Raw genomic sequence first — 18365 nt, forward strand, 5'->3', positions numbered from 1 at the left:
TTCAGTTCATGAAATCTACCTGCAACACACCCCCATTATTATTTTTCACAGCTAAAGAGACAGTGGAAACAGTAGAGCTCAAATTCAAAGGATATACGTGACAGCATAAAAAATGGTTTTCGGGTCACCAGGTGTTTCTCTTTATATTCTTGCTACCTTTTGTCACACAACGTCTAAACTAACCCTGAAATCCCAGCTAATATCCAGTTGTTTATCTTAAAACATATTATTCATTAACTACCAATAAACTATTAAGAAAGATTAATTTGCAATAGAATGTATGTCTAGATTTTGCAGTATTTATTTTTTATTTTATTACGAGGGTATCAAATAAGGTTAAGGTTATTATTTAATTGTTGCTCATATGCTAGACACATGCCACAATGTCACAAATTGTTGCTCATATGCTAGACACATGTCACAAACTATAGCCTATTTACTAAATAGTGCACTAAAAAAGGAGTTTGGTGTATATTTTGTAAAAAACAACACATCAAACATACTCATGAAATTGCATAATGTATTCACTATGTATTCACAAAAACAATGTAGTCTAAGTGTAGATTTACTGACTTACAGGGAAATAGTGCTCTATAATTCAGATTCCGTTATACCTCCAGGTATAATATTAATTTTCATATTTTACAATGGCGAATATATCTCACAGAAGGTGTTGATATCAAAATGTCTAAAAAGTGTCTGTTGATATGGTAAAGTTTAATTCGAAGAGACATTTATTTAGCATTTTAGCAAAGAATCTCTGGTGTCAACATTTTGTAATATTGTTAGACTGTAATATTGTTAGAGTAAACGCTGTTTCTTTAAGTTATCAGACATGCTAAAGTTAAAGACACTTAAAAACTGTTTATAGCTGCTATTATGCAAGTGAATAAGAATCAACTTGTTTTTGCTGATGATTTTAAGTATGTCTGGTTAAACAATAGAATAATGAAGTAGCATTATTAAATAATACAATTGTTACCACGTGCACATTTTTGTGGTATTAGAAGTAAATAAAAATGTTTTTGCGGTCTATTAACAACATGACCCATCATGTTTTACTCCTTAGTTGTCCTTAATTAGCAAGATCTTTTCAGAGCTTCATTTACTTACTGGCAGCAGGTGGTTATTGTTAATTAAATTCTTTCATTCTATTATAACATTTGTTTATAGTAAATAACACTTTATTAGACTGTTAAACTTTTATTATAATAATATATACAAAATATTATAATAATGTGTAAAAAACACTTTATGCATTTTTACAATTACCCTGTTTTATCCAGGTTTTAGATAGAGTACAAAATACTAACAAAACAATCAAATATGTTTATTATTCTTTCATTACAGTAGGATTGACTGGTAGCCAGTCAGTTAGAATGTTTTAGTGGGGGCTAGTTGTTAGCCAGATATGTTAACATCAGCTCCAGTTAGCTGTTATATTTAATTCCATTCTAGCTACAAGATGTAATGAAAGTCTTGTTCTTAATTAGTTTAAGCATCCAGTTTTCAGGAAAAACATGGGTTATAATTTGAGTTTAATTTTGACATTTAATTACCTAACACTGGTCTATGGGTTATGTATTTAAATGAGTAGATTTTTAGTAAACATAGCCTATTGAGTCTTCCTTATAGGTTTATCCCTAATTTAAACTTATTTCACTTAGCTTAACACCTACTTATACAACAAATACTGACACTATATTTTAGGATAGATTTTGCTCCGGATTTTGCTGCCATCCTCTTCTATATAATTCTTTGTGGATTTCTTGAACAGCTAATTGAGGTTCTCGGTGTCTCCTGTGGTGATGCAGCTCCTCAGTGAACCCCATATTAAACTGGACACTGGACTGATTCCTAGTCTACAAAATCCCTTCTACAGTACCATTTGGTTTCTAGCCTTTTTGTATTTGGTGATGATCCTCATTCCCCTCCACACTTCTTGTACATTTCTCGATTGCAGCTTTCACTCCAGCTTGTCCCTTTCCTGAGGCCTTGTTTTATTTATTTATTTTTTACAATATGCCTGTTCCTTTCTAGCATTGCAATACAGTCACAGAAGTGTTATTTGTTTCTTTCTTCTGCTTCATGTTTTGCATGTGTTTGTTTAGCCTCACCTTTATTTTAATGTTTTTTCTCTTGTTTCTGTGTCACTGTTAGTGTTCTTTATTAAACACTTTGTGCATTTGTATCTGGCTTCAACCCAATCACTGTGACAAAATACCCATTGTCATTACTTTGTCAGTACTCTGTTAAAAGTAAGCTTCAACCCTGAGGTAAGATGTTATCAGTGTAATTTCCTGTGAATGATTAAGCTCAGCTTGGAAACTAGGTGTTTTCTACAACAAAAACATTTCACAAACAAATAAGCAAATAATTGTTCTTTATTGTTGTTTTAAACTTTAAATTAAGTAAATCACTATGAATCATCTAAAAGGAAAATGCTTAGCTTAACACACTGTGAAAAAAAGCAGAGCAAATGCAATTTACTTGGCTAAAAATTATCTTATCATTGTCACGCCTGGCTGTGTCAATAAGCCATTGCCAGTGATTGGCTTGTCCAACTTCTGGCTGCTGTTCTTGGGCAAGTTGAGTGGAAGGTGGAAGGTACTTCTCTCACTGGAAATGAGGCCTCTAGATTAGGGAAGCAAGAGTATCATATAAAGGCTCTTTGTTTCAGAAGAGTCCATGTGCTTAGGCCAACTCTGTGAAGACTGCTGAGTGACATGGTTTGTGTCTCTGTAGCCATGGCGCTTGCTTGTCTGTCGCGGACCCATAAGTCGCCGTCATCATACATACAAAGGCCACGATTATAACTCCGATTACTCTTATGATGACAGCAACACACAGCAACCACATAAGGCCAAAGAGCACCGAAACCACACTGTGTTGACTCAGGCCAGCTTGCAGATTTCTCTTGGTTTGTTTCTGCAAGGCTGGACTTGTGAAGGCTTGTTGTTTGATCATATTCAGAGACTGTCATGTTGTCTGAGAAAGCAAAAAAAAATTGTTTGGTGTAAGTTACACTTCACACCATGCTCATGAAGAGAGCATGGACATATGACTTTATGGTAATAGTGTGAAATTCTGAAATAAGAAGAAAGAGTAACACATGCATGAGAAATCAGCTATAAAAACAAAACATTAGAGTGACTTACCAAAATCCAGTTAGGGTATAGTATATTATATTTCTGGTAAATCAGTTCAGCTAATGCTATAGTGAATCCAAATTCAGTGGAAAAAAATAATTAAAACATTAATTAAATAAACCTAATTTCCTTTGCTCACTTGTATGCACTGCATACACACAATCTTAGAAAGAACAGCAATATCTATTGTACAGCATCATTTACAGGGACTTTCCACCAAATTCCTCCCACATAAATGGCGGTTGAAGTGTATGTTTATTCCCTAGTCCCTCAGGGTATTATAGAGCAGCTCTGACCTTTATTCTGAGATCTAACATGTTTGGAATTAATGCAATATTTATTGTCATTATTACTCATTTCTATTGGTAATCTGTTTCATTAATATTAATAAAACTTAGCACCGAAAAGCACTTAAAGGACTAGAAGAAGTAGAATAGGCAAAATGAATAACTTGTGGATATGTAAGTGAACTAACAATTAGCATAGTTAAATATTAGTAGTAAATGTAGCAAATATTAGTGCTCCATAAATTTATAGGCAGACAAGGCACTATAACAATCTTATTTGGAAAGGGCTGGTGTTGGTTCAGGCTTTCGTTCCTATCATGCAGGAGCCAAACTTGATTCCACCTGTTTAATAAACTGTGACCTTGGTTATCAGTAAAATAAGGCATGGCTTGGAATGAAAACCTGCTCCCACATCCACCCTTTCTAGATATGACTGGAAACCCCTTCACTATAATGTAAAATAAACTCGTACTGCATAGGCATACTTTTATCATCTTATTTGATTACCATCACAATACCGCCTACATGTACAGGTAAAAATCAAAACAGAAACTTCTGATTTCAAAAACAAGTACACTTCATATAATATCTACATGTAATGAATATAATAATATATATGTAAATGTGTAACTAATATACATTAATTGAATTAATTATCAATAACATATAGGAAGAATGGAGTCTTCAAGTGCAATATAGGTCCTATGTAGAACAGGACTGAATCTATAACTGAAAGGTTGACACAGACGATTTGTTAATTGTTTTCATCATTGTTTAAGGAGACACACTTTAGACACACTTTAGACTGCTAACTGCTAAAGAAAATAATAAATCAGTAAGGACATCTTCATGTACTTGATGGTGAGAAATGACTCATTCAATGAATCTAGATAAATTAGATATCATGCCATTGTATAGTTTTGTATAGTTTATAAATTAGATATCATGCCATTGTACCCATATACATTTCTTGACTTTGTTGAAAAAGAAACTCTACATTATGCAAATTTCTGCTGCATTATTGGTGCATACCTACTGCTGCCCATGTACAGATGCGCCAAATGGTGTAATTACAGAATTACTGTATTTAAAACAAAGTACCATGATATATTGTATGGCACGTTAGCAGCAACAATTGGTGTCAAAAATGAAACTAATTCAAGTTTTCAACAGAAACCACAGACAGGAAACACACTGAGAATAGAGAATTCTCTGTGTGTTTCCTGTCTGTGGTTTCTCAACCCACTGCGATTAGAGAATTAATTTGATTCTTTAGCTCCAGTTTGCAACAACAGTTTCTAAAAGAAATTTCTGGTTCAAGTTCTGGATATAGCAATAAAAAAATAAAATCTCTCTTACTCTTTTCCTATACAGGCTGAGTCAATAGGTGTGGACAGAGTAGCTGAACTGAAATAATTATTAACAGCTGATTAATGCACTTAGTAGCAAATAAAAAAAGCATTTTAATGACCATTGAGGTCATAAATGTCTTCTTCTACTAAGTAAATTTAAGCACATCACCAAGCATAAAGATTGGCTCAAGGTAATAAATCTAACAAGGCATTTCTCTTTAATATAAATTTTATTAAAGCAAGAGAAATATTCTTCCACCTAACTGTTCTTAAGTGAATTATGAATATTGACTTTGGTTCCTGTACAACTAAGATCTTGCTTACTGATATTTTGTGTTTGAAAAAAGAAAAAGACAGATATAGAGTGAGAAGAAAAGATAGAGTGTTATAGAGAAAGAGAGGTATAGAGAAATAGAGGTATGGTGAGACAATATCAGTACCTAAAAGACAAAAAGATTAATATAAATGAGAAACCTTTATTGAAGCCTTTCTTTAATAATAAATTCTAATAAAGACAACCGAGGTAGAATATTTGGTATTCTGTGCTTTCTAATAATACCTTTCATAGGTCTTTAGTAAGGCAACAATAGAGACCATCTCTATCTGGGAGCTGAAAGGCACTTTAAAAAGGCCATTGTTGTCATACGTTTTGGTTTGATTTTAATGGCAAAATGCATTGATTATTTTCGAGCTTGTATTGCATTAAACATTTCACTAGCATATGAAACAAAGTCCTACACAAAACATAATATTTTGCTTTATAATAGGTGCAAGACAGTTTTAGTTTTTAGTTTAGGGCAGTCGTGGCCTAATGATTAGAGAGTCTGACTTGTAACCCGAAGGCTGTGGGTTCCGCAGCATAAATGGCTACCCACTTCTCGGGTGTGTGTTCACGGTGTGTGTGTGTTCACTGTTTGTGTGTGTGTGCACTTCGGATGGGTTAAATGCAGAGAACAAATTCTGAGTATGGGTCACCATACTTAGCCGTATGTCACGTCACTTTCACTTTCACTAGTTAGAAAACAAGTACAAAAGCATAAACCCCTCTAGGTCCATGAACTAGGTCATAAATAAAGGTCTTCAATCTCTACCACTTTTTAAGAGACTGTGTTCAAGCGATGTTGAATTTTACTCTCTTCAAGTTTTTCCTCAAGACATTGAATAAGGACAGGGTCAACTTTGGGATCAAACTTGTTTGCAAACCAGTGGCCATAGTTCAAGAGCCACCTGAGTTCTGCAGCACCATAAATGCAAACACTACGCATATGTTTTCCAGTACAAGGAGGGTACAAAGACCCTTCCAAATAGTTCCATTTTACCAGCCGGGTTTTACTCTTTAAATCAGTCACATCAGGCTCTGCCCTTGAGATCTCTCCTGGCACACCCGGCACTCGTACTATTGTTGCCCAAAAGTGCTCATCTGGAGAGTAGGTGTCAGAGGACCATTCTAAGAAGTCTTCTGCCAGCTGGCTAGTCTGAACATACTGGACAAAATCACGCAAAAGGACAAAGTAGGCACTTCCAATAAACATCTCAATACCATGTGGTGGTGGGCTTTTAGGTAGCGTAGTTCTAATGGGTAATTTCTGGTACTCATATGGGACATCTTTCAGTTCATGTTGAAAGCTGAAGCGTTGTTTCTTTAGCTCACTTGGTCGGCTTGACTCTAACATGTTTGCACCGTCTAGTTTTTTCAGTTCCTTCACCAGCTCATAATTAGACTTGAGTGGGAAGTCTTGCCCACACAGATTGATAGCATACTTCCATTTGACCTCTGACCTCATTAGGTCTGACAGGCAATTGAGATCTGCATTGAGTCTTGTGATGTGTGCATACTGTACTGATTCCAGTTTAGAGGCAATAATTATGTTTGGAAAACATTTGGCCAGGTTTTTCACTCCTGTGATAAAGGATTTTGAGGACTTCTGATCATAATGAATGCAGTATATGTTGTTTGGTGCATAGATGGCTCTGATAATCCTCTCTACCATGGGCATGTTCTTATGCACTACTAAAGAGTAGGCTAATGGAAAGTCACGCTCCTCGTCCGTCACGAAGATGCCATTGTAACCTCTTGCAGATAGGTATTTTGGACAATCTTCAGTAAAGGACACAACACTCTCATCATCCAAATCCACAATGTCTCTGTGCCTTATCTCCAAAGACTTGCCAATTTCTACTGGATCCAGCTGATAAATGGCAGTGCAGTCAATGGCATCTTTGTTAGACTGAGAATTGGATGATCTTACTGTAATTCCATAGGGCTCAATGTAGAAGCGTTTTTTCAATGAGACCTTTACGTAGACAAGCTTCAGCACACACACAATGGACAATGACACAAAGAGCAAGTAGAGTTTGTGCCTTAGCTTATGTAAAGCAGCACATCTCCCTTTCATTCTGTGGGCAAATAAAAAAAAAGAAAATGAGAAAAATTGATCCACACGTCTTTATTCTCACACACAATTTGCTTAAGAATAGCACTTATACTTGATATATTAGTTATCAAAAAGGTCCAAAAATTAAGTTCAAATTGATGAAAGCAAAAGGATGCACAAACAAAAAAACGTCAACACGCTGTCTGATTGTTGTTTCCTAATTTTGTAAAGTTGCTGTGTCGAAACCTCCAACTTATAGATAGAATAATAGAATTTGCCTCTGAAAATTTGCCACCAATAAAAAATGTACTAAGTGCTGTCATTTTGCTCAATATTTCTCAGCAAACAGCTTGTCCATATAGTCGTGAAACCTGCTGTACTAAATAACACTAGTTAACCTTGCGTGTTAAACTCACCTTGCACACTTGCGGTGTCACTTCTTTTCTGTAGCGTTCCATCAAAAAGCGTCTTGAACTGAGGAATAACAGTCCTTGTCCCAGCCTGTCCACTTAATATAGGCTTTGCCACTTGTTAAGGGTTAACCTAAAACACGAGCATTATTAACAGAATTGAATGCCTATAATATTTACTGAAACAGCCCGCATTAGGATGAGAATCCGAAAGAGAAGCCGTACAGCAGCTCCCTAAAAATGCTGCATTAGGTAGCAAATAGAACTGCACCATCTTACAGGGCTCCTCGGATCTGTGACGAGTTTTCATGTTAATAAATCAGGAATACTTACAGCTTTAAGTGAGTCAGTGTGAGAGCTCCACTCGTCTCTCCTATTATGAAGCACAGCGGAAAGTAAAAGCCCCTGGCGCTTTTCTCCCAGACTTAAAGAAGGGGCGGGGCTGCGGTGAGCGAATACAAGCATAAGCCACGCCCACGAAACACTACTGCTGTTACTATACTGTACAATGACTGAGCTCTTTCTAAAAATGGTATTAATAAAGGTAAAATTGCTCAATAATAGAATAAACTACTGAAATAACAATTATTATGAAAAAAATCAATCCAAACGGATTCAGTCATTTAAGGTTGTCATTCAAAACCAGTTTAATTATCAAAGCTCTTTCATTACATTCCAAAAAAATGTGTTAATAGAGTTTTTTAAACAAATATATTGCATATAAAAAAAAAAGCTTTATGTTATTATAAACTTTCTAAACTAACAAGCATTTAAAAGACCCAGTCATCATTGTTCATGAATGAATCCCAGTATCTGTCCATCATGTAAGATGGCAGGAACTCTTCCTTAGTAATCAGTTGGATGGAAGTGATGCACATAAGAGTTTCATTTCTTAATGCTCCTGTAATAATAATAATAAAAAAAAAAATTTTTGTAAATTTAACAGTAACATCACAATTATAAATCTGCACACATTCATACATTCTTCATATTTGTCTTTTATTAAGTTTACGGTAGTTACACAATAATATGACTTTAATAATAAAAGAATAAAGCTGGAACTTTAAGGGGATAAGGGTAAGAAAGAAATGCTCAATCTGACAGAACTGGACTTCAAGGGCATGTGGACTATGTAAATCAGGGTGCTACAACGCAAATTTAATTCACAAGCATCTCCATGTCCAAAGTAAACATAGTGAAACGGCACAGTTGCTTGCAGGAGTCTTTAACCCGAGACTGGAACTGTCATGGACTGATGGTGAAAATTTCAGCTGAAGACAACACTGTATATTTGTGGAATGAAATGATGTTTTAAAGGCAAAAGCAGTCAGACACCAGCAACAGCATACAGAAACAACAGACATCCTCTGCATGCATGTTAATAAAAAGGAAGAGTGATGTCTTTACTTTCCTCTATTCTGTAGTTCCCAATGCTGTATGTATAAGAATCATAATCATAATTAAATAATTATTTATCTGTGGTCAATACCAACAGAGGTGTTAAACATTTTTTACATTTCAATGTAAAAAAGCGCTGAATGATACCTGTCTGCTTCGATAGCACCTCTATGGGTGTTGCCTTTGTGGTTTGTAACTGACCAACCTAAAAATTATTAAAACTGATTAATCGATTAATGATTAAATCATTATAATAATTTGCAGTATTGTAGCTGTTGTTAATAAATTTTACATACAAAGATATTTGCAGGGCCAGCACTGCTTCCTGCAGTGTTCCTCTTATCATCTCTCCTGTAAGAGGAAGGTGGCTGTCTGGGTTGTCTGTGAACTTGATTACCTGAAAAAGCATTTCAGATAAAAATTAAATGTAGTTGTGTAAAACTAATTGAACACAAAAGGTCTAAAATATCCTGCCCTTCTCAGCTCCATAAATCTCTAGAATATTTTATAGATATATTACCTTGTGAAAATTCAGAATCTTGTTTAAAAGATTCATTTGGTTTCCCAGATACAACAGGAGGTTCTCTGAATGTCAATAGCAGGTCTTTGATGATTTCATGTTTTGCAAGGTCCAGTGCACTCTGTCCGTGTGAATTCTTATCATGAGGATTTGAGCCATACTGAAGAAGAAGCAACACGACCTATGGATAAACATTGAGTTTTACTGTTTGTCTAGGCAGTCACCTTTATGCCAGGTCCAAGGGTAAAAAATATTTTCATAAAGGAATATGTGTGTTGATCAATGCAAATTAGTCTTTACTAAACACCACACAGAGAACAAACTGAATATTCTTCTGCAATATTAATTATTAATACAATATTAAATATTCAATACTGGCAGGTACTAGAGATTTAACAAACTTTCTTTACCTCATATTCACCCGACACTACAGCATCATGGAGAGGAGTGAATCCTTCTGGTCCCCTGCTAGTAACATTTGCACCTGCACGCAAAAGTTCCTCCACCACATCTGGATAACCTTCAGCACAGGCCTCATGTAGAGCTGTCCATCCTGACAATGCAACATTATTATTACAAAACATCATTATTTCACACATATTTTAAAGCTCTGTTTGTGTTGTGTTAGATCTATAGCTTTTAGCTAACCTGCATTGTCGGCAATATTAAAGTTTATTCCGGCTTTAATGAGCCTTTTAACATCTGGTAGGTTTCCTCTCTTGCAGGCTTGATGGAGTAGAGTCTCTCCCAAAAAATTCTTTCTGTGAATGTTTCTCCACTTACAGATTTTAGCTGGCTTTGTGACTATTCAGGAAGATTACAGATGTGAATAAATATATATAGAGGCAAAATACAGGTGCTGCTATGTATTTTTATCTTTCAAGTAGTGTGCTTGGATTTAGCATCTTAGTATGAGAAATAAATTACAGATTTTTATCAAGGACAAATATCCAATGTTAAATGAATCCTGTTTGAAATACCTGCATTAAGCATGTCAGTGTGGATAGTCGTCGTCTCGAGTTTATGTTTCTTTTTCCGCTGGCTCATTTTAGCGGCATATGAGGCCTCTTCATTTTCCACAACTTTATGAAGAGCAACTTGTCCTGCACTCTCTGTACACTGATTGTTATCTGGTGTTGGAAGTATACATAAGGGCTTCTGGGACAAATCTGTCAACATGCTGACAGAGCTCTCTGTGCTCAATGGATCAGTTGTGCTCTCTGTTGGTTCTACACTGCTGTGCTCTTTACCAATTTCACATGAGTTGTGCTGCTTGTCCTGATTTTCTCCCTCATAAGTGCTTATTACTGGGGCAGGATTTAACCTTGCTTGAAATATCATGTCCTCTCTATCCTTGTAGGTGATTTCTAACTGTTCCTCCTCTTCAATCATAGTGCAGTCTGAATCTGCAGAACTTTTAGCATCATTATTTTCAACAGCAGTATTACCATCTTTGGCACACACTGAAGCTAATGAGACTGTAAGAATATTAGCATCTGGGGGAATCCTTCTACTACTATCAATATTGATTTCATTGTCTTTTGGCTTTTTACTGATTGGCGTGCTATATACAAGTTGTTTTTCCTCACATAAAGGGCTAGCTTCCAATTCTAAGGTACCAGCTAGAGTGGTGATGTCAAGTACTTTTGACACTGATGTGCTAGCACAGGTTCTCTCATTGCATATAATGCCCTGAATGTCTGCAGAACTGACTGGACGATGACAAAATGAAACCAGGGTTACTTCATCATCCATTTTTTTCTGTGGTTGTTTGACGGATTCATCTGAGTCATTACTCTGACAATGATGTGCAGGGAGCACTTCAGTGAATATGTTTCCATTGGATCCTACAATCACTTCTCCATTTACAACACAGTTTAGAGTATTACTGTCAAAGTTGGGTAGTGGCAAAAATGGTTGTTTTTGATTAATTGAATGAACAAGTTTTAGCTGCTCATTGGTTGGTTTTAACTGCCCTATCATCATTAAACCCACCTGAGGCTCAGGACTGTAGGTATGGTCATGAATTAGCCCGATAAGTAGAGACTGAGATGCGATCGATTCAGAAGATTCTTCTGAGGGTAAAGATTGCTTATCTGGACATGATTCACTTACTCCAATTTGGCAGGATGTTAGTACAGGAATACTACATTCCTGATCAATGTTACTTGGAGCATGTGAGAGATATGTATCTTCACACAGAGTAGGATTTGAAGAGAGAGTCTTACATACACTTTTGTTCAGTGTAGTAACTCCATTTTTCATACTTCCAATTTCAGTGTTTACAACAGAGAGACTGTTCAGATCAAAGTTGAGCAAGTAATCTAAGAATTTTTGATCGCTCGCCATTGTCATTCTTCGCATCCTTTTTTTGGCGACTCCAGAATTGCTCTCTTCCACAATATCGCCTTCAGAACCACCCAAGACAGTATCATCAGTGGTCTCCTTGCACAAATCTTTCCACTGATTTAGTTTTATTTCATTTGCACCTGAAACCAAACTCTGAGATAAAGATGTACAAATAAAAATATTACAGTAAGTAATTTAAAAAACAAACTGGTCTGGTCTATTTGTGTTAATATTATCAATCTGGATGGACATTACCTGATTTACAATAAGCTCCTCATTTATGGTGGTGTCATTTTCCAATATTGTTTCATCAACTACTCCTAAAATCATGAACATATTCAAATAAAACCTAAGGAGTTTGAAGAAGTGTGCTAATAAAATGAAATATGTTCCTAAAAATTGCCTTCTAATCACTTAGATAAAATTAGAGTATGGGTATTTGATTGTGGCAGCTTTCCAGATTGTAAAAAAATGTAGACTACTTAAAGGGAGCTAAGATGGCCACAACTGTTATTTTTTCATAAAGTGAACTGAAGTAAAAATAAATAAATACACAATTACACTGAACACTGATAATATATTTTGAAACTAGTAGATACAGAAGTGCCAAATAAAGATGCATCATATGAAGAAGCAGCTAACACTGAATCCAGCAAACGACAAAGCTAACAAAAATGCAGAACTATATTCTGTTAACTGTGCTGTACTACTTCTTTTCCCCCCTAAATTATAATGTTATAACCTTAACCCTGAAACGAACAACTGCACAGTATCATAAACATGAAACAAAACACTTGAAAAAGTTATTTCTACAAATGCAAACACTGCAGAGACAGCTCTCATACTAACGGTCTGTGACTCCACAGTAATCCTGAGTAGCATTTAAAGCCCAGTTTTCAGGTGATGGTGGAGTCTTGGTGTAATCCACAGTGATATCACTGCCGGGTTCACTGTCTGGGCAAGATTTGGTGTCATATCCTAGAGGCTCTTGCTCTTGAACAGCTAAAGAGACTTTTGTTGGGTCTCTTAGTTGGGGCAACATTTGGGCTGATGATGTTACTAAAAAATAAGAAGACAGTACAGTAAGGTGACAAACTGTTTCCTTTTACAATATGTAACAATATAATTGATAGAAAGCAGTCAACCAATTCAATGTTTATTGCTCATGTATTGATCATGTATAAAGTCATGTATACCTTCATGACTTGTGTCATGTACTTTTGTGGTATCCTCTGTGTCTGGACAAATAGCTGAACTAACTTCAGCTTCACTGCTCTTCTGTTCTTTTTGTCTTGTTCTCTGAGTGTCACAAAAAAATCATAAGGAGACAATCCTGTGATAATGTTTGAAAAACGCATAAATGCTAAATTTGATCACATTTGTTAGGGCACTAATTTTCATAGCACTTCTTTTTTTCCTATTTTCAACTGCATTTATATTAAATCATTATCTATTAAATAATATTTCCCTATTGAATAATAATCATATAGTGAAACTTTGCAAACCATCAACAAGTGCACTGTATCTAATTTAAAAGTACTATTATGTTTGTAATATCATTACATATCTAAGAAATTCAGTAGTGATTACTGTATATAGTAAGATAGCAGTTAAACATGGACAAAGGTAAAGTTACACGGACACAGAAGTTACTTCACTTAACACAGACAGCAAAGCCTTTCAAACACATTTTCCAATGCTCCATCATTACAGAACAGTTTATAGTCTCATCTGAGCTAAACATGGGCATGGCAGGCTAGCACATCTGTTTGCCTAGACAAATAAAGATAAACAGCTGATCTATGGATCAAATGGCAGCAGTCCAAGCCAAATAATACCTTAGGGCACAAAACCAGGCACGGCAAGAAACACTCTGCTCTACAGGCTCACTTTCATTGAAAGCTTACTACTGGGGTGAATTACAGTGTGGTGGGCGCTTGTATTTAAAGAAAACCAAACCAGATGCAGTGTAATTTGAGGAGTGTCAAAATATGCATATTTTAGTCTCATCAGTTAATATTACAACTCAATATGATCAGTTTACATGTAAAGCAGACTAAGTCACTAATTTCAGTGACTAGCAACGGAATGAAAAAAATTAACAAATTTGTAAGTCGAATGTCTATTAGAAACATTCCATGTTCATGTTAATATAATTTCTGGTATGTTTTAATATTGTTTTTCAATGAATTAGATATAGCCAAAGGTTTGTTGTATAAAGACTATAGTCTCTTGACACGTGTCCCACTCAATTCTGCAACCAAGAATATATTATTCTACATCTATTATATATATTCTGCATCCAGGTGATTCTGACCATTTCTGATGGTGAGAAGAAAAACCAAACTGTACTGTAGAAACAGAAATATTGATTTAAAGCACTTTGTTGAATAATACATATCTACATGCATTATAGCTTTTCATAAAATGTTGGGCATAAACAGCTAAAAGAATAGCGATGATGGAGTGGGGGAAAATGTAACAGTCATGCTAAAAATGTGTAAATACATACAGATGATGAAGAGACAAAGACAAAAAAGTGTCTTAGTCATCAAGATGTGGACCCATATATAAAAAATGTAATGTAAGCACAAAATCATTGCCCTGAGGAATGAGGGATTAGACTTTTACTTAATTAATTTAAATAAGTCCATATTTTCTCAATATTTTGTGTTACACATGCTATAAATGCCTCTGTAATTAGAAAGATTATAAATTGGATTTAAAACTACATTAAATGTACTGTGTGATTAAATGATTTCATTATGTGCTCCTTAAATACTAAAGCCATGCTCAGGGACAATTTAAAGTGCAATTTCCCAGGCTAGTTTGCATGTAAATAACAGTACAACTGATAAGAATGTTCTCTTTAACATATTTATATCTTTTCATCTAAAATGAAAAATCCAGAATTTTATTCATCTTAAGTCATGGTATATGGCTAACTTACAAATTCTGCTTTGTGGAAACTATCCCAGAATGCAAAGATCTGCCTTGATGGAGTAAGGAAACAGGCCTAGAACTACTGCAGAGTTATTGATGGATCTTTTGGAAGCAATAGCAGAAAAGTCTGGTGTTCAACCAAAAGCTTCTATCACAACCGACAATAGCTTACGCTGCGAAAAGGCCTAAAGAAATTAAGCTAATAAAAGCTTCTTTTACTGTTTAAGAAGTAATTGTTTTGCTAGATAGATTGTGATGTAATTTACCATCCTTTTAAATGATTATCCATACTGTAATATTCATTTGTACAGAATCCAGGCAGAAAAAAAAAATAAAAAACTATTGGATGCAGCTTTCAAATGTGCTACATTTGAGTTAGAGAGCAACTGCATAACTTACAAGTGAAATCAGTGGCAGCACTATTCAATTAATGGCCAATAAGTTAAAATGTTTACTTTTACATGAACTGGTTCTCTATAGTCATTATGATTACATTAAGATTCCACTTTATTAAGGAATATCTTGCCAAATCAAATGTATTTTATATCAAATAATGCATTTAATTTGGCAACATATTCCTTATTGCTTAAAAATGCTGTAAGGCGGTAAGGGACTGAATGCACCTACTGCAGGCTAAACCTTATTTTAAATTTTTTATTATGTTATTTCTCTCATTGTTGGACAGCTACTGAATTAAATATGTATCGTACACTACAGGCTTACTTTAAAGATCCATTTCAGATAATTGCTTCTGCTGATCCATTTTTTCCCTGTTGCACATTGCTGACTTTATTTGCACTCTCACTCGTATACGTTTGTTATGCATTGTTGGTACCTACTGGATATATTTGGAAATGCAGTAATATACACACTGCCAGTCTGGGCTTAACCAACACAACAGCTAACTCAAAAAAACACTGTTTATTGTTTTTACTTTATCTTTACTTTATTGTATTGACTCTATTGCTTGTATTCATGGTATTGTCTATTTGTGCTGCCACTTTGTCTCCCTCAATTTTTGTACTATATACTGTGTACATGGCTGTCCACAACCTCTGTAATGTTCCACCAGGGCACTGAAAAATAAGCATTTCTGTCTACTATATACTGGCTAGAATGACAATACAAATCTAAATCAGTAATCAAATAGTGGGCCATGTCAATACTGCCTTTTGCAAATTGCAAATTGAACTGTAACAACATACAAAATCTGCTTTAGTTATGTTGCCAAGCATGCTGTCTTTTGTTGAAAGCTATCCATTACTTACTCTACAAGCCTTAGCAGCATATTGCCTCAGCAGTTTCTCTATATCGCTGTCTTGACTGAGGTCAAAGGCATTGTCTCCCTTCTGATTCTTCAATAACGGATCAGCTCCCCACTTTAACAGCAGATGAACAAGCTAGATTCATAAAAGACCATAGTTTAATAAAAAGAAAATACTGCAGGAGCACTAGTCCAGAGACTATTGAAACACCCACCTTAAAGTCACCAAGGTGTACTGCATCCTGTAAAGGAGTGATTCCTTCAAAGCCTACAGAATTGACTAGAGCTCCAGCTTTAATAAGGGTTTCTGCAACCTTGTAATTATGGCCCAATACTGCTTCATGAAGTGGCGTCCATCCTAAAATAAGCACAGTATGCCTTAAATCCTGTATCAATGCACAAGTGATCAACAGGAAAAAAAGCATGAATCTCTCATGCTGTAGCAGCACCCCCTGCTTTAAACATGGTTCAATCAGAACAGGTTTTTGGATTGTGTTATTCTAAATTGTACCTGCATTATCTGCCAGATTGACAGAGGCACCAACTTCAATTATGTCCTTCACAGACTGAAGATCTCCTTTCATCACAGCAAGATGGAGGTGTGTCTCTCCAAATTTGTTTCGTTTATGGATGCTCCAAAAGCTTAAGGTTTTTCTTTTGCTACTTGTTGTTTTTTTAATTGCTCTACCACAAATGCCTAAAACAAATTGTAAACAAATAGCACATATGCTTAGAATTATGACCCAATTTTATGGTTTACTCGTAATCACATTTCATTCCATTGTCATATCACACTGATCTGGGAATCTGTGGATGCTTAAAACTGTTAATTTACTATGCTGAAATTTAACTTTGGAAATAATCTATGTTAAATACCTTACACTAATTGCAGACACTAATTGTTGATAACGTTACAAAAACAGTACTGATGAACGCAAACAGTGCTACACTGTCAACAGTGCAGGAGAAGATACCTGCTACTGGTCTGTGCTGACCTCTTGTGGACAGATGAGATAAGACAGCATTCTTTTCAATCTCACCACTTTTAGAAGATAAATTCCTGCGCACTGGCTCCTTTGACCTAAGCATAGAAAAGATCAGCCATATTAAATAAACTGCCAAATTTTAAAAATGTTCCCGTAATAATCTATTACTGCTGGATTACTACCAGTCGAATATTTAATTCTCTATATTAGTACATTATTGTCTGTTAAACCTTACTCACCTGCGTTTAGAAATGCTGCCTTTGTCCTTTTTTATTTTAGACATTCCCCGTTCATGTTTTCTTACACTTCTCTGACTGCTTACTGAACTTGGTCCACTGCAGGCATACTGTGACAGACCATTTGTGAACTGACATTTGGGCTGTTGAACTGAGGTAACAGGGTATGGCTGAAGACGGTTGGCATCTGTATTGTTTTTTGAAGATTTTGAAGTCATTCCCACAGTCACTGGGCTCCCTGTATGGACACAATTAATCACTACCAATAAAACCAAAAAAGACAAAGTACATAGCATCAAAATGACAAGAAACAGCCACTAGGTAAAGAAATTTCATTAAATTGCCAAGAGGCATACATTTTACAAAGTGTAATGTATACGATAATTTATAAGCATGATAAAGATAAACTGCATCAAACTCAGATCTAGAGTTGTGAGAAGACTATGCTAGTTGCAGAACCTTCATGCAGTCAAGATATTTTATATTAGTACATTGGACTGTCACACTTTTTTTAATTATGTGTCTGTGTGTTTGTGAGCATCAGCTTCTGTACTTACTGTTTGATTGATCCATTTTTGTTGACTCCTCATCCTCCTTGCAAACAGTGTTGTTCTGACTTAAAAAGGCTGTCAATGGACTGTCCCTAATCTGTAAAGGTTATAACACAAGTAATACAATATATTTTAATATCAATAATTCTGGAATCAATAATTCTGTGGTAGTCAGAGCATGGAAGCGGAAGGGGTGAACAGGGGGGATTGATTGTGGGAGATAGTCTTTTTAGACAGTCTTTTATTATCTTGCCTAAATGTCTGCTCAGTCAAGTGTATTAACAATGGTATAATTGTGTTGCACAATAGCTTACACAAAGCACAAGGGAGTTTTAAACATAACTTTATGTAATATTTAAATACTTTATGTAAATACTCACCTTGATGGACATTTTATGAAATTATTTTGAATGCAGGATTCAAGAACTGATCTGTCCTACTGGAGAAGTGCTGTGTTCATGGGATTGATGAATGTGCAGGGTAGAAATTGCAGTAAATCTGGTTGTTTTTAACCAAGATTATACTTCAAGATTTTTTTCTCAAAT

General features: G+C 35.3%; 2 protein-coding genes and 1 long non-coding RNA gene across 4 annotated transcripts; all 3 read right to left on the reverse strand.

Annotated features, from left to right (window-relative positions):
• Window positions 1-5247: 5247 nt before the first annotated feature.
• On the reverse strand, window positions 5248-7960 carry gcnt4a (glucosaminyl (N-acetyl) transferase 4a). 2 transcript variants are annotated; one of them, XM_060884081.1, is made up of 3 exons: window positions 7907-7960; window positions 7580-7706; window positions 5248-7185 (listed from the first exon to the last, which is right to left on the reverse strand). In XM_060884081.1, exon 3 carries the CDS (start codon window positions 7182-7184, stop codon window positions 5886-5888), a length of 1299 nt encoding a protein of 432 aa, XP_060740064.1. In that variant the 5' UTR covers window position 7185; window positions 7580-7706; window positions 7907-7960; the 3' UTR covers window positions 5248-5885. The 2 variants fall into 2 exon arrangements, with proteins under 2 accessions (XP_060740064.1, XP_060740063.1); XM_060884080.1 differs by lacking the exon at window positions 7907-7960 and having other exon boundaries at window positions 7580-7793.
• Window positions 7961-8376: 416 nt separating this feature from the next.
• LOC132854384 (uncharacterized) lies at window positions 8377-10162 on the reverse strand. Its single transcript, XR_009649249.1, has 5 exons — window positions 10140-10162; window positions 9902-10044; window positions 9492-9672; window positions 9119-9368; window positions 8377-8474 (listed from the first exon to the last, which is right to left on the reverse strand). It is a non-coding gene; the product is annotated as an uncharacterized LOC132854384 (long non-coding RNA).
• A 2522-nt stretch (window positions 10163-12684) lies between these two features.
• Window positions 12685-17085, reverse strand: ankrd31 (ankyrin repeat domain 31). The gene is made up of 6 exons (XM_060882597.1): window positions 17022-17085; window positions 16559-16744; window positions 16263-16405; window positions 16052-16183; window positions 13037-13139; window positions 12685-12899 (listed from the first exon to the last, which is right to left on the reverse strand). Exons 2-6 carry the CDS (start codon window positions 16629-16631, stop codon window positions 12685-12687), a joined length of 666 nt encoding a protein of 221 aa, XP_060738580.1. The 5' UTR covers window positions 16632-16744; window positions 17022-17085.
• Window positions 17086-18365: the final 1280 nt, after the last annotated feature.

The sequence above is a fragment of the Tachysurus vachellii genome, chromosome 12 (genome assembly GCF_030014155.1).
Source record: "Tachysurus vachellii isolate PV-2020 chromosome 12, HZAU_Pvac_v1, whole genome shotgun sequence".
In the NCBI taxonomy this organism is placed as follows: Eukaryota; Metazoa; Chordata; class Actinopteri; order Siluriformes; family Bagridae; genus Tachysurus; species Tachysurus vachellii.

Coding starts and splice junctions, on each gene's coding strand:
- gcnt4a (XM_060884081.1), bottom strand. CDS start 7,184: ATGAAAGGGAGATGTGCTGCTTTACATAAGCTAAGGCACAAACTCTAC.
- ankrd31 (XM_060882597.1), bottom strand. CDS start 16,631: ATGAAAGGAGATCTTCAGTCTGTGAAGGACATAATTGAAGTTGGTGCC. Junction 16,184..16,262: donor TACACCTTGGTGACTTTAAG/GTGGGTGTTTCA, acceptor TTATGAATCTAG/CTTGTTCATCTGCTGTTAAA. Junction 12,900..13,036: donor ACATGACACAAGTCATGAAG/GTATACATGACT, acceptor CTTATTTTTTAG/TAACATCATCAGCCCAAATG.